This window comes from Monodon monoceros, unplaced genomic scaffold, assembly GCF_005190385.1.
Source record: "Monodon monoceros isolate NGI ecotype Baffin Bay Population unplaced genomic scaffold, NGI_Narwhal_1 Super_Scaffold_22, whole genome shotgun sequence".
NCBI lineage: Eukaryota > Metazoa > Chordata > Mammalia > Artiodactyla > Monodontidae > Monodon > Monodon monoceros.
In genome coordinates, this window is record NW_021703779.1 from 8,561,610 (window position 1) to 8,576,600 (window position 14,991).

Sequence of the window (14,991 nt, forward strand, 5' to 3'; positions counted from 1 at the left end):
CCACCCAGGGCTCAGCTGAGTTGTGTCCAGTTTAATCAGCGGATCGTTGAAGATTCCAAGTTTAAAAAAAAATCCTCAGAACTTTATCCAAAGCACACATTTTTGGGGGTAAATTTTGCTTATTAAGAGACAATTCACAAACCGTAAAATTCACCCTTTCAAAGTGTACAGTTCCACAATTCTAAGTTTAATCAGAGTTAGCACACATTCTTTAATAAACACCTTCTAAAGGTTTTTTTTTTCCCCTGTAAAACAGAAGTTTGTACTAGTTTGCAGCCGTAATTTCCAAAAGCCAGCTTTGAAAAGGAGAACTGCAGGCTTGGGACACATGATGTCACGTATTGTAGTTTATAAGCTTTTCTGATGTTACCTTAAGGGGGGAAACCTCAAAGAAAAGAATTGGGTTTTACAATGATACATTCTTTCATTATGGTGTAGTAACTATCTTGCAATAATTATATAATGTATGTTTATTGAATTGATCAATTTAACATAGATTTAACTATCATGTACCTAAAACATTTCTACAGCTCACAGATTTAAAAAATGAAAATTATCCATGGAAATGCATCCCTGTTTTTGGCCCCCATCTGCCTCCATCACCACATCCCCTGCCAACTCCAGGTACCCAGCTTAGTATCTTGTATCTTTCTGCAGAAGCCCCTTTCAGGGACTTCCCTGGTGGTGCAGTGGTTGGGAGTCCACCTGCCAGTGCAGGGGGACGCGGGTTCGAGCCCTGGTCCGGGAAGATCCCACATGCCACGGAGCAGCTAAGCCCGTGCGCTGCAAGTACTGAGCCTGCGCTCTAGAGCCTGTGAGCCGCAACTACTGAGCCCGCGGGCCACAACTACTGAAGCCCATGCTCCGCAACAAGAGAAGCTCCCTCAGTGAGAAGCCCGCGCACCGCAACAAGGCATAGTCCCCGCTCGCCGCAACTAGACAAAGTCCGCGCGCAGCAATGAAGACCCAACGCGGCCATAAATAAATAAATTTATTTATTTATTTTTAAGAAGTCTCTTCAACCTAGAGAAGCACATATCACTATCAAGAGTGGACTGACGTTTTCTTCATATAGTGCCTTCTTCCAGCCTCCTTAGAAATTATAGATCCTTTTTTCAATTGGTTTAAACGCCTGCAGACGAATTTCACTCGTCTAAACAGTTGAGGAGATGAAACCTTTGCTCCCGTCAGATGGAGGAGACAGGTGATCCCCGACACCTTGCAGGCGGGGCTCCAGGCGAAGGGGGTGACTTCTGATGACACTCGGGGTGCACGGGCGGTGGAAGGGAGTTGGAAGGGACCCCCGGATCCCCCCGGGTGGCCAGGTGACGCTGCTGATGCCTGAGGCTGAGGCTGCCTGCCGTGTCCCAGGCTCACCTGCAGGTCCGCTGAATTCTCCCCACGTCTGGCCATGCTAGCGGATTGGGGGTATGTCACCCTCTGTCCGGCCCCCGTCTTGCAGAACGGCTGCACCAGAGGCCACGGCACGACGAGGCCGGGGGGGTGTGATCCTCAGGCAGCCTCGGCTCGGAAGCGTGGTCCAGACCCCTCTGTAGCCCCTTGAGGGTCGCTGGGTCGCTCAGAAGTCTCCCAGTTGCAACCCTTAATATTATATACATCCTGTGTTAACCTCTGTACCTTAACCTACCTCGACCATATGGAAGTGGGAGGAAGAAGAGTGTTCCCTCGAAACCCAACGCAGAGCTCAACCCCCTGGCCCAGCAGGTGATACACAGGGTGTGGGGATTCTGCTCCCGCTGAGGGGACCTGGGTTGAAGCGCATTTTCCACCGCATCCTCTTTCCCAGCGCCACAGGGAAGAGATGCCGTGCTTTCTTGGAAGCTCTGCTCCTGTGGCAGTTTTCCCCCCCACCACTGGCCTGTTGGCTGTCTTTTCTCCTGCATTTCAGGGCAGGTTGGGTCTCCTTCACCCACACTCTCTGTCCCCTTGGCCATGCCTGGTTCTGTTTCGTTAGCATCTGGGATACACCATTGCAAGGCACACGGAGCATCGTAACTTCAAGAGAGATCGCAGGTTACAGAGAAGTGGAGGGTGCAGGGGATGGGATGGCCGGTAAGGCAGGTCTTTCTTTAGAGATGGTTGGGTCACCTCTTTCTGAGCTCTGGCTCAGCTCCCTTCCTGCCAGTATAAACAGGTATGATTATGCTCTATATACAAGGGGCGGGTGCAGACTGTTTCAGGATGGGGTGGATACGTACTGAGAACTCTTGCAGTTGGTCTCTTTGTGATCCTGAGATGCTCCCCTGAAAAAGCTTTACCTCTAACAAACTTCTGGTTACCAAAGGGGATAGTGGGTCGTGGGAGGGAGAGATAAATTAGGAGTTTGGGATTAACAGGTACACACTACTATATATGAAATAGATAAACAACAAGGACCTACTGTAGAGCACAGGGAACTCTACTCAATATCTTGTAATAACCTTTAAGGGAAAAGAATCTGAAAAAAAAATATATATATATATATATAAAGAACTGAATCACTTGCTGTAAACCGAAACTAACACAACATTGTAAATTACCTATAGTTCCATTAAAAAAAAGTAGTTCTCTCTGGACTTCCCTGGTGGTCCAGTAGTTAAGAATCCGCCTTCCAGTGCACGGGACGTGGGTTCGATCCTGGTTGGGAAACTAAGATCCCCCATGCCGCAGAGCAACTGAGCCCGCGCGCCACAACTACTGAGCCCTCGCGCCACAACTAGGGAGAGGCCCGCACGCCGCAGCGAAGGAGCCCGCCGCATGCTGCAACTAAGACCCGACACAGCCAAAAATAAAATAAGTAAAATAAATATTGAACAGAAAAAGCTTTCTCTCTATCAGACGGCTGTGGGAAGTGAGTTGAAATTAGTAGGTGTCCGGATCCCAGGAGTCTTCAGGAGTGAGGTTTCTTGACGTCAGAAGCTGGGTGACGGGTGTTTTTAATCTTCTTCCCAGCTCTCTGTGCTTTAAGCTTTGACGGAGTGGTTTGGACTGTCCTAAAGTTGCGTCGGCTGTTACTAAATGAAGATGGAGATTACAGGTAATTGTCAGGTGGATTGTGATGAGGTTTTATCTCCTCTTTGGGAAATAGGCGTACAAAGCCCATATCTATCTGTCATCTGTCTATCCTTCATCCATCTCTCCATTCTTTCTATCTGTCCACGTATCTGTGTATCCGTTCCTTCCTGTTTTTGACAGGGGTCGGGGGGATACAGTCAGGTTAAGAAAAAGAAGGCAGGTGAGCTGGTACAATCGGTCCTTCTCTACCGATGCCTTTAGCAAAGTGTCTCTGGTCGGACCTGGAATCTATGGATTTCGGACACAGGGCTTCTTGAAGATGGTCACGTGGGGCATAGGATCCTCCAGGGTGTACGACAGACGCGATTTTTTACAAGAACTTTTTATGATGAACTAGTTTAAGACGATTCATTCAGCAGTTGAAGACGCAGGAGAAGTTGTAGAATAGCCCACAGAGGGGAGTCCCCACGAGTCCTCCTCCAGGACCCCCAGTGATAACATCCTCCGTAAACACAGGACGAAGTTAAAACCAAGTATACTGGCTTTATAGAATCTCCCGAGTGGGCCTTCTTTGGGTAAGAGTGGAGGTAACTGAAAGACTTTCTGCACGAAACCTGAGCTTTGATTCTGGGTCCCTTGTAAGAAGGTAACACCCGGGAGGCCACCCTGGGATCTTTGGGTAAAGAATGGATTAGAAGGATGAAGCTGATGTCTTTCATTGCTGGATTAGGCCCACAGATGTGAAAGACAGGTCTTGACATCTCAGACCCCCGACCGAATCCATCCCCACAGCCGTGGCACCTCCTGTTCAGAATTGTTTCATCCCCAGCGTGGACCCAGAATGGAAAATGTGTGTGTGTGTGTTTAAGAGTTGTTTGCATAATCAAATAACTGCCCCTCCCTTGCTGTGTGGACGAGACTTCATCCTATTTATTGATTTATTGTTTGAATTTTTTTTTTTTTTCTTTTTGCTGTACGCGGGCTCCTCACTGTCGTGGCGTCTCCTGTTGCGGAGCCCAGGCTCCGGACGCGCAGGCTCAGCGGCCACGGCTCACGGGCCCAGCCGCCCCGCGGCACGTGGGATCTTCCCGGACCTGGGCACGAACCCGTGTCCCCTGCATCGGCAGGCGGACTCTCAACCACTGCGCCACCAGGGAAGCCCCTATTGTTTGAAATTTTTATGGGAGTACAGTTGATTTACAGTGTTGTGTTAGTTTCAGGTGTACAGCAAAGTGAGTCAGTAATACATATACATATATCTTTTTTAGATCCTTTTCCCATATAGGCCATTACAGAGTATTGAGTAGAGTTCCCTGTGCTCTACAGCATGTCCTTATTAGTTATCTATTTTATATATAATAGTGTGTATGTGTCAATCCCAATCTCCCCATTTATCCCTCCCCCCAGAGGTCATCCTATTTAGAGCAGACCCTTCAGAGCATGAACTCAGTCATTTTTAGGGAACCAGTACTATTTCTGAATCTCTGAAACAGGAAGAAAAGGAAAGGTGATTTCTCGTCAGGTTAAAAACTGGTTCGGTTCCCTAATTTTCAACAGAACACAGGAAATACGGTTTTTATGTACAGGACTCCCTTTGCACATTTAACCAGTCTTTGCTAGTTTCTACCTTGGTGGAATTTCTATCAGTTCTGCTCCACGGGTTGTTATAATGATCCTGTTATTTCACGTTGTCTTTTCCTTTATTTGTGAAATAAATGTTCTCCTTAAACATGTCCTCAAAGGGTTTGTTTCTACCCCTTTCATCATCAAAGCATGGATACGTCCTTTCTTGTGGAGTCTTTTTTCCTTAAAGCACAAGACGGAAGCGTGTAAGAGAACGTCACTGCCGATGGTCTCCACGATGTAAAGTAATAAAAAAGCAGTGTGTTTCTTCAAGGTTAAATTTTGTCAGAGGTATCTAGAAATAGAGAGAGGGGTATTGCGTATTTCATTTGATTGCTGCAGTCTTAAGGGTAAAAAAAACAGTCATTGGGAAGCCAGACTTCCCTGTCATAACGGTATGCTTAATTATGTGCATTTTTCGCAGGAGACCTTATGCGTATACACTTTTACAAAATCCTTTGTAAGAGGCGGAATCTTCTCACTTCCAGTAATTAAAACATGAAATGAAAATGCAGTTCATAAAAGGGAATGTGGAATTTGGCTGTCTTTCTGGCGAAACTGCCTGTGTCAGAGTCTCCAAGAGAAATTCCCTTTTCTGGCGGGGGCGTGTTCCTGGTGAGGACAGCCACGGGGCTTACCCCCCCGGAGCAGAAACCCAGCAGTGTTTCCTTTGCCCAGAAAATGTTGCTATTATTAGCTGTCATCCTGTTGTCTTGAGGCAGGCTCCTGGTTTGCGTGCTTCTTCTTTTTTTTTTTTTTTTTGCGGTACGCGGGCCTGTCACTGCCATGGCCTCTCCCGCTGCGGAGCACAGGCTCCAGACGCGCAGGCTCAGCGGCCATGGCTCACGGGCCCAGCCGCTCCGCGGCATGTGGGATCTTCCCGGACCGGGGCACGAACCCGCGTCCCCTGCATCGGCAGGCGGACTCTCAACCACTGCGCCACCAGGGAAAGCCCTGCATGCTTCTTTTGATAAGCTTTTGGAAAGTTCATCACTTTTCCAGAACAGACCGGCTTTTCTTTTTATGAATTCTAGAGTTTTCCTTGAGTCTCTCCTCATCAACTATCTGGACAAAGACAGTTGAGCGTGGTGCCCTCTGCGTTGGCCTTTACATTTCCCCGGATTTCCCAAACCACATCAGTGTATCACAAGACTTGAGCAGATCCCTGTTGGGGTATTTGAAAAATGTAAATTTTCATTTCCAAACGTGTTCTCAAACAGGAGGAAGATAAGTAAAAATCCTGTTAGGTTCTGTATGCAAAAACATGAACACATAGTATTAGGTGATTAGATAATAAGGATGCTAGAGGAATCCTTGCATTGCTTGGTGGAATTTGTACCCTTGGAGCTGCCGTAACAAATTACCGCCAAACTGGGAAGCTTAAAACCACAGGCATTCATCCTCTCTGAATCCTGGAGACCAGACGTCTGAGGTCAAGGTGCCCCAGGGCCACGCTCCCTCCAGAGGCTCCGGGGGAGGGTCCTTCCTGCCTCTTCCAGCTTCTGGGGGCTCCAGGCGTCCCTGGGCTTGTGGCCACATCCCTCCTGTCCTGTCTTCACGTGGCTTCTCCTCTGTGTCTGGGTCTCTCCTCTTCTGTCTCTTGGAAGGACCCTGTCATTGGATGTAGGGCCACCCTCATCCAGGAGGACCTCACCTCAGACCCTTCCCTTCATCACCTCTGCAAAGACCCTGTTTCCAGATAAGCTCCTGTTCCCAGGTTCCAGGGTTAGGAATTGAATCTGTCTCTTGGGAGACACAATTCAACCCTCAACTGGTGGGAGGAGACTTAGAAAAACGGTGTGTAGGTGAGCCAAACAGGACCAGGCCCACTGTGGGTCCCCTCCCAGTACAGAGGTTGAGTAGGGTTCAGATGGGCGATGTCGGTTTTCTGGTGCGTTGGTCCATTAGTGGATTTTTTTCTGCAGAACGTGGTGCGGGAAAAGGGGGGAGACCAGAGGGGGATGGAGGGTGAAATCAGAGGGAGTGGCCTCCCCATCATTTCTGTCATTACCCCTGTGATCCCCGTACCCCGAGATAAAACCCAGAGTGGTTTCCGTTTTCTCCTTTTGTAACTACCTGGCATTCCACGCTACTCTTACGGTCCCCATTCTGTGTGGATTTCCCCCCGAGTGTTTTGAGTTCCAGCAAACTTACAATGACCCACACAAACTTAAATCCTAGTAGCTTTGATTTTCCACCTGCTTCATTTACATTATGGGTTTTCAAAGACAAAATAAGGTGGTCGCTTTTTTTTACCTGGCGTCTGTAGGGCAAAGGCTTTGCCGTGGTCCCTGTGTGACCTCCCTCCTCTCGGGACAGTTTGTGGGTTTGGGGCTGAGGAAGACGGCAGGTCAGTCCCTCCTGACCCTGCGAAATGCATTTTCTGCGCTTTCCCACACCTCACTCTGCGGTTCTTTTTTTTTCCCCCTCTAGTAAAGTGATACCTTGTGTTCAAGGTGACCCCTTTATTTATTTTTTAAATTTTTACTGGAGTGTAGTTGAGAAATAGGTTTGGTTTTTTTTTTTCCCCCGTTTTTTTGAGATGTGTTTGATGTATAACGCTGTATTAGTTTTGGGTGTGCAACACAATGACTGGATATTCGTATATATTGCAAACTGATCACCACAGCCTATCTAGTTAACATCCATCACCTCACATAGTTACACATTTTTTTCTCGTGCTGAGAACTTTTAAGATCTACTCGCTTAGCGGCTTTCAAGTAAACAATACGGAGTTACTAACTGTAGTCACCATGCCTTACTTGACATCCCCAGGACTTATTTATTTTGTAACTGTAACCTTCTACCCTTTAACCCCCTTCATCCATTCCCCCGATCGCTCACCCCTCACCTCTGGCGACCACCGTCGACTCTGTTTCTATGAGTTTGCCCTTTTTTAGATTCCTCATATATATGAGATCATACAGTGTGCGTTTTTCTCTGTTGGACTTACTTCACTTAGCCTAATGCTCTCAGGGCTCATCCGTGATGTCCCAAGTGGCAGGATTTCCTTCGTTTTTTAATTTTATTGGAGTATAGTTGATTATCACACTAAGTGAAGTACGTTAGACAAAGATCATATGCTGTCACTCATCTGCGGCATCTAATTAAAAATGATATAAATGAACTTACTTACAAAACAGAAACAGACTCACAGATTTCGAAAACAAACTTATGTTTACCAGAGGGGAAACGTGAGGGGGAGGAATCAGTCAGGAACCTGGGATTAACATACACATACTAGTATATATAAAATAGATAATCAACAAGGCTTTCCTTCATTTTTATGCTGAATAATATTCCATTTCGTCTCTTATTGGGCGGAGGTGGGTCACGTAACCGTCCTTACCTGCAGCAAAGCTAAAAGGGGGACTTTTCTACTTTCCAACGGGAGATATGGAGAGCTGGGGATGTACATTGGAGAGCCTGCCAACACCGAGCAGGAAAAGATGTTTGTCCTTTTTCTTTCTACTGCAATAACAACTTCATACCAGCACCATTGAATGTTGGTTTGGTCTTTAGCGCATTCAAGCCGGTCAGCTTAAAAATTACAGCATGCTGGTTTCATCTACCGTCAACAAGACGGTTTCCCTATATCATCCTGTAACCTGACTGTGGTGCTGAGGGAGTCCCCCATCTCTGCACTGCGGGCACTCTGCTTTGAGTTCTCAGTGTTTACAGCACACACAGCTCAGAGCAAAGCTTAAAAGAGGTCGCAGGCAGACAGGTAAAAAAAGGAAAAAAACATCTGTTGAGTCATAGCCGTGTTGTCTTTCTTTTCATCGTTAGAATTTTAGCGTGTGGCGAGACAGTGTGATAACGCTGATACAGTCATCTACCTGTTCTGTCAGAGAGATGAAAACAGTACGAGTCCAGACGGGTTCATTTGTTTGGCTTGGGTTCACAGAACAAGTCAAAGGCAAAACTTGCACTAGAAGCCATGCCAATGTCCTCAGTTCCCATTCATGCGCCCTTTACCAAGCGATCACCTAAACCGTGTCCGTTCACTCTCCTCGGAGCCCTTTCCCTACTTGCCTCTCTGTGTGGATCCGCTTGCGCAGAACTTTGTCAGCGCTGCCTAACTGTGGTGCAGTTCTGTTTTTACTTCTGAATCATCTTTTCATGAGGGTGGACTTTTAAAACCTGTACTGGGGCTCATCATTTACTTCTTCTGGCACAGTTTCTTTCCTTCACGTTTGCACATCACTTTCTACTTGCGCAATAATAAAATATTCACGATTGGGAACTTGCTTTAAAAGCCAAGGTGACTTGGCGATGTCCCTCACCCCAGCTGTGTAAGCCAGTAGGTGCACTTACTTATTTTGCAGCTTGAGAATTTCAATTTGTAGAAAAGGCCCTTCCCCGCAAGTGTGTTGCTTAGGTGTAACTTTGTTTCCCTCTCCATGTTACCGTGTGCCATAATGGCGTTCCCAACTCTATGAAAGAGGAGAAGGTGGCTGCATGGTTGCGTTGAAGGTCTTTTTTCGTCTTCGAGCCATCCTTGAATTCCTTTCTTCCTGCATTCTCATCATGTTGATTGCCATTTTTCCAGCCAGGGAGCCCCAGTTCGTTGGCCGTTTCCCACACCTCCTTCCCCTGGGAGAGCCCTTCCTCTGCGTTATTTCTTCGATAAACAGGGGCAGAAAGGACAGCCGTCTTGGATAAGCTTCCAGAGGCTCACACATACAGATGTCATTTTTGTGCCCCCAACTTTACCTTTTCTCTGGCCGTAGATAAAATGCCTTTGGAACTTTAATCTCAGAGGTGCCTTAAGTGATTGTCGGCCTGGGGGAGGGGTAGCAGCTGGACCCCACCCCACAGTGAGGCTCAGAGGATGAAGAAGGGCTGGTGGGAGACCAAAGAGGAGGAGACATTGGGTTGACAGTGTCACAGCCTGTGGTACACAAGAGGGTTTGATTTCCTTTTACATTTATACTGTTGATTTCCTTTCATGTTTGCAGTGGTTGCACTTTTAAAATTTTTCTCTCTGTTAGTATCTGCATCGCTTGGTTCTAACCCTTGGCAAGTGTTAACAGAAACACTGAGTGCGTTTAGCTGGCATTTATGGCTTAAAGGAAGCAGCTTGTGCCAACAGGATGGTGGCAATCACCAACACGTGTCCTAGAGTTTTGAGTTTATTAGCTTCTCATACAGTGCTTTGTGGGATAAATAGGAACCTGGCAGGGATACTCACAAGTTTTTCATGGAAAGAGTTATCTTCTGATTTTTTAATCCAATTTTTTAAATTGAAGTCTAGTTAATTCGCAGTATTGTGTTAGCTTCAGGCGTACAGCAAAGTGATGCGGTTATATATATGCATATCTATTCTTTTTCAGATTCTTTCCTATTATAGGTTATTGTAAGATGTTGAGTAGAGTTTCCTGTGCTCTACAGTAGGTCCTTGTTGTTCACCTGTTTTATATATAGTAGTGTGTATCTGCTAATCCCAAACTCCTAATTTATCTCTCCCCACCCCGTGCTATCCCCTCCGGTAACCGTAAGTTTATTTTCTATGTCTTGTCTTGATTTAGAAAACCTAAAGAAAAAGACACATCGAAGGGACGTATTTAGCATCCTTTACCATTCTGCCTTTCCCTGTGTGTGTGTTTGTGTGCGCGTTTCCTCTGGGACGACTCATTTGCAGAAAGCATGGCCAGTCGCCCCTATTAAAGAACAGTTCGGGGGCAAGTGATCCTGTGTGTGTGTGTCAATTCAGTTGACCGTTCCAGACAGGTGCCTGTCACCCAGCCCTCGCACCAGGTGTATCGCCCGGTACTGAGTTGTCGGAGCCTCCAGGTTGTCTTGAGGTCGGGGTGCCGGTCTCCCGTCCTGGGGGCCGTGGCTGCTGACACTGCGTCTCCCCACTGCAGGTACGGGGACGTTCGGTCGCGTGCAGCTGGTCCGCGAGAAGCAGAGCACACGTTTCTTCGCCCTGAAGGTGATGAGTATCCCGGACGTCATCCGCCTGAAGCAGGAACAGCACGTTCACAACGAGAAATCCGTGCTGAAGGAAGTCAGCCACCCGTTCCTGGTCAAGCTGTGAGTTCCCTTCGCCGGGTCCCCGCCCTCCCGGACCCCAGGTGGATTTTCCTGCGGGAGGTGGGATGATGCTCACAGCGGGTCACCCTCTGCTGAGACATCTCAGCTCCCGGTCTCGCGGAGAAAGGCGCCGTTCCCACGAGTGCCTGCCCAGGGTGGCACGCCTGGCGCCGCCCCCCCTGCACCAGCCGCGTGTCCACAGGGCCACCTGGGGCCCGCCAGAGGCTCTGTCCCCTCCCCCCACCCCCAGCCCCCTGGACAGCCTGTCCAGTCGGTCTTCCTGGGACCTCAGTCACCTGCTCACCTCTGCTCACTCACGTCGTTTCTTGGGTTTCTAGCTGGCCGTTCAGTGGCCCCATGTCGATGCCTCATAGAACCTTCCAGTTGAAGGTGCCCAATGTGGACCAAATGGATCCCTCTTTCTGCCACGCTCTTTGCTGGCGGAGGGTAAGGCCGTTTCCCACTCAGGGGCCTCAGGTGTGGGCGTCCACAGAGGGCTCTCCGTCCCCATCCCCGGGGGCCGGGCACCGCTTCCCACCCCTTCCGCCGCCTTCCTCACGCCCCTTCGCAGCCCCCGACCCCTCCCAGCCCAGCCTGGTGTGGGCCCCCCTCTCTGGCCTGAGTGCCCAGCTGTTCGTGGCCTCCCAGACTTGCCTCTTTCAAGGCGTTCTTTGCTTTAACTACAGCCGTAGTGATCCCTTCACCCGCACGGCCCTCCGGTGACCTGCGTCTCTGCTGACACATCCTCAGGGAATGACCCCAGGGGCTCAGTGGCCTAGAAACGGCTCATCCTGGTCTCTGGCTCTGCCTCTGGCTCTTTTCAGATGCTCTTGCCTCCATCCCAGGAAAGTGACCTGCAGTAGAAGGTGGGAGGTGCCATCCATGTTGTCACCGCAGGGCCACCCGCCCCCCCTGTGGTGCCTCCTTCATCTGCCTCTCCCCACCCCCTGCCTCTCCCACCTCACCCTCACCTGCCTTTCTTCTGCGATACACCTGCCTGTACACAGAGACAGGCGCCTGCACCCTGCTCTTGGAGCATCTTGCATGTGCCCCAGTGCAGGGAGATAACACCTGTCAGCTCACAGCCACCGGAGCAATGTCCCCAGGGCCCGAAACAGCGTGTCACTCGGAGCAGGGACGGGCGGCATGTTTGACGGGTGACAGAAGGGAAGCAGCTGACTTCTTGTCTTACTTTCCTTTTATGAAGCCCAGTGGCCGTGTTGGGCCAGTGTGGACGGGTCAGTAGAGTCTCATGCTGTTGAGTCATTAAAATCGAAACAAAGAAAGAAGTAGCCGGTGCAGCAGAGCCACCAGCCCTCCCTGTTCAGGTCTGAGTCTCCTCTTCGCTGGGAGGTGGTGGGAAGATGGGTAGAAAATCTCATGCGTGTAGATCTTCTTCTGGAAAGAAGAAAAGCTTCTACTTCTGGTGTCTCTTCTAGAAACTGAAATAGTGATTCTGGATAACGACTTCAGTTGGCTAGGGTTTTCAGTACACATTTTGTAAAGGAGATGTGGACTCCTTTATCTGTTGCCAAGTCATTCTCACGTGATTTAGGAGAATGGTCTTGGGCTTTTACCAAATACAGGAAGTCTCAAGCCAGGACCCCAGGGTGTGTCCCCGAGGGTGCTTTGTGGCTGAGTTTTCCCAGGAAGACGGGGCACCTGGCCGCTGGGTTCCGGTTTGCTCTGGAAACCAAGTGGCGTGATCTGTTATGCGTCTGCAGTGAAATTAGGAGAACACGGAAGAGAAGCAGGTGGAATTGATGGTGAAAACGAAAAGTCTGAGACATTGGTGTCGAGAAGACACAAGTTTGGAGAAGAGGGAAGAAGCCAGTGGGAGGAGTGCTTTCCAGGGCAGTGCGTGGGTGGTGGGCATGCCGCCCAGCGGCTGGCGGGGTCGCTGAGGTCACCTCAACGCATATTTTCTGGGATCAGGCACGTCCCCCCTGGAAACATTAGGGTGATGCTATAGGGAACCTTGGGGGATGGCTTCCATTCTGGGAACTCCACCTTGTTGTGGGTTGAATTGTGTGTCGTGTCCCCCCCAACCCCTGCAAAAGATACGTTGATGTCCTGACCCCCAGTACCCGTGAATGTGACCTTATTTGGAAGTTGGGTCTTTGTAGGTGTAATCAAGATGTAGGTCGAGGTCCTACAGGAGTAAGGTGGGTTCTCCATCCGATGTGATGGGTGCCCTTGTAAACAAGCGGAGAAGACACACACAGACACACAGAGAGGAGAAGGCCACGTGAAGACAGAGGTGGAGATTGGGGGTGATGCGGCCGTAAGCCGAGGAGCCCCAGGGATTGCTGGCAACCACCAGAAGCTATAGAAGAAGCTAGGATGGATCCTTCCCTGGAGATTCTAGAAGGAACCACCAACACCCTGATCTTGCACTTCTGGCCTCCAGAACTATGACAGGATGCATTTCTGTTGTTTAAGCCACCCAGTTTGTGGTCTTTTGTTACGGCAGCCCCAGCAAAGTAACACACACCCCGTCGTCTCCTGGAGTGGGGACCAGCCTAGGTGATGGGCTCTGGAGATGCTTTCTAACTACGTCAGAGGAGTCCCCAGGATAGAATCCTTGAGCTTTGGGAAGTTAAAAGGGAATAGGGAAAAGGAGGACCGTGAAAAACAGAGCTTTAGTCAGACAACTCTGCTTCCTTGACTCCTGGACAGCTAATCAGGAGGTTTCCTCATCAGGTAGGGTAGACTGCCGAATCCAGAGGGACGCAGATTCTGTATTCCGATGTTCCGTGCTTTTGGATAAGTACCTGAATTGTTTCCATCACAAAGGCTGTAAGACCTAGTTTCAGTGGGATGGAATTTGACCCCAGGTTATCTAAATCGGGTTTTCTCTAATTTTAAAGAGTGTGATCTCTCTGCACTGTGGTAGCTCTGTAATCTGACAGTCTCTTTGCTACCTTGATATTCCTGTTGCCATACAGCTCACTGGGTGCAGGCACACCTCAGTGTAGTCCTTTTATATGTCAGGTCCAACTGTGCTCCGGCCAACAGGCAGGAACTTTTCCTGGTCCTTTAGTCCACAAGGCTGTCCTCTGCGTGTCTGTGTCCTGGCCTCGTCTTCCTATAAGGACCCCAGCCCTACGGGATCAGGACCCAGCCTAGTGACCTCATTTCACGTTCATCCCCTTTTTAAAGACCCCATCTCTAAATCCAGCCACATGCTGAGGTCCTGGGGGTTAGGACTTCAGCATATAGATTTTGGGGTGGACACTACTACTTAGTGACTTGCTAAGTGCAGCTCTTTCAGTGCACAGGGGTCTTATTATAAAGTATTTGTAGCCTTTGGAAGTTTTCTGTGCATTATCACTTGAGGGACCCGGCAGTGTTTGAAAACTGAGATTAAATTGATCCAGGGTCAGCAGACTCTAGAGGTGCCCCACACGTAACAGGGGGAGAGCGCCGTATCTGACCAGCCCCGCGAACGGGGGCAGTAGGGTGCCCAGGGCCACTGGATGGGGCACCGGATTTAGTGGGAAGAGACCACGAGGGAAGCAGGTATCGAATCCCCCCAGCTGTGCAGTTTCTCTTGGAAATGAGTTGCTTCTCCCAACATCTGCCTTTCATACTGTCCAGAAGTGTTGAGTGAGCCTTACGTGCGTTCACGTGAAGCCACATGGAATACCGATGATCCCGGGTATCACGCCGAACAAAGACTCAAGTTTCAACTTCCACTTGAACGATTTGGCAAGTTCGCCCACGGTGTTATTAGCGTTCGGTATTTGAAGTGCTACTGGTTGCGTTGTTGAAAGTCGGCCAGGACGTTCATTACGTCCACATCAGAGAATGCATTCTGTTCTGGGATAAAGCCATCCTGAAGGCCAGTTCAGCCAGCGTAGAGATAATTTTAGAAGAGCTGAGAAACTCAGTGTAGAAGGATTGTGTTACAGTCAGGGTGTCCCGGGGAGGAAGGCTTGTGTCCCGCCCCTAGACCAGGACCCTGTGGTCTGCTCCCTGCCCTTTGTGCGTATAGAAATCGCTGGCATCTTAGAGCTGGCGGGATCCAGGACAGGCGTTCTCACCTGGGCGCCACTGACACTGGGGACGGGAAATTCTTTGTGGTGGCGGCTCTTCTGTGTAGTAGAGGAGGTCTAGCAGCATCCCTGGTGTCTACCCACTCAATGCCAGGAGCACACTCCCTCCGTGGTGTGATGGCAAAAAATGTCTTTAGACGTTGACAGAAAATGTCCCAGGGAGTGAGATAGTCCTGATTACAGACCACTGCCTAGATAGATAGATAGATAGAAAGAAAGAAAGAAAGAAAGAAAGAAAGAAAGAAAGAAAGAAAGA

The 14,991-nt window shown here is 49.2% G+C and overlaps 1 protein-coding gene across 13 annotated transcripts in view; it reads left to right on the forward strand.

Annotated features, from left to right (window-relative positions):
* Positions 1 to 14,991, forward strand: part of PRKX (protein kinase X-linked) — a 210,673-nt gene that overhangs the window by 21,389 nt on the left and 174,293 nt on the right. For all 13 annotated transcript variants that reach the window (XR_003796375.1, XR_003796374.1, XR_003796376.1 and 10 more), the window contains exon 2: positions 10,509 to 10,677. Coding sequence is in view for 5 of the 13 variants with exons in the window: in XM_029240535.1 (XP_029096368.1) it covers positions 10,509 to 10,677 (169 nt within the window). In the remaining 8 variants the exon portion in view is untranslated. The remainder of the gene's footprint in view (positions 1 to 10,508; positions 10,678 to 14,991) is intronic.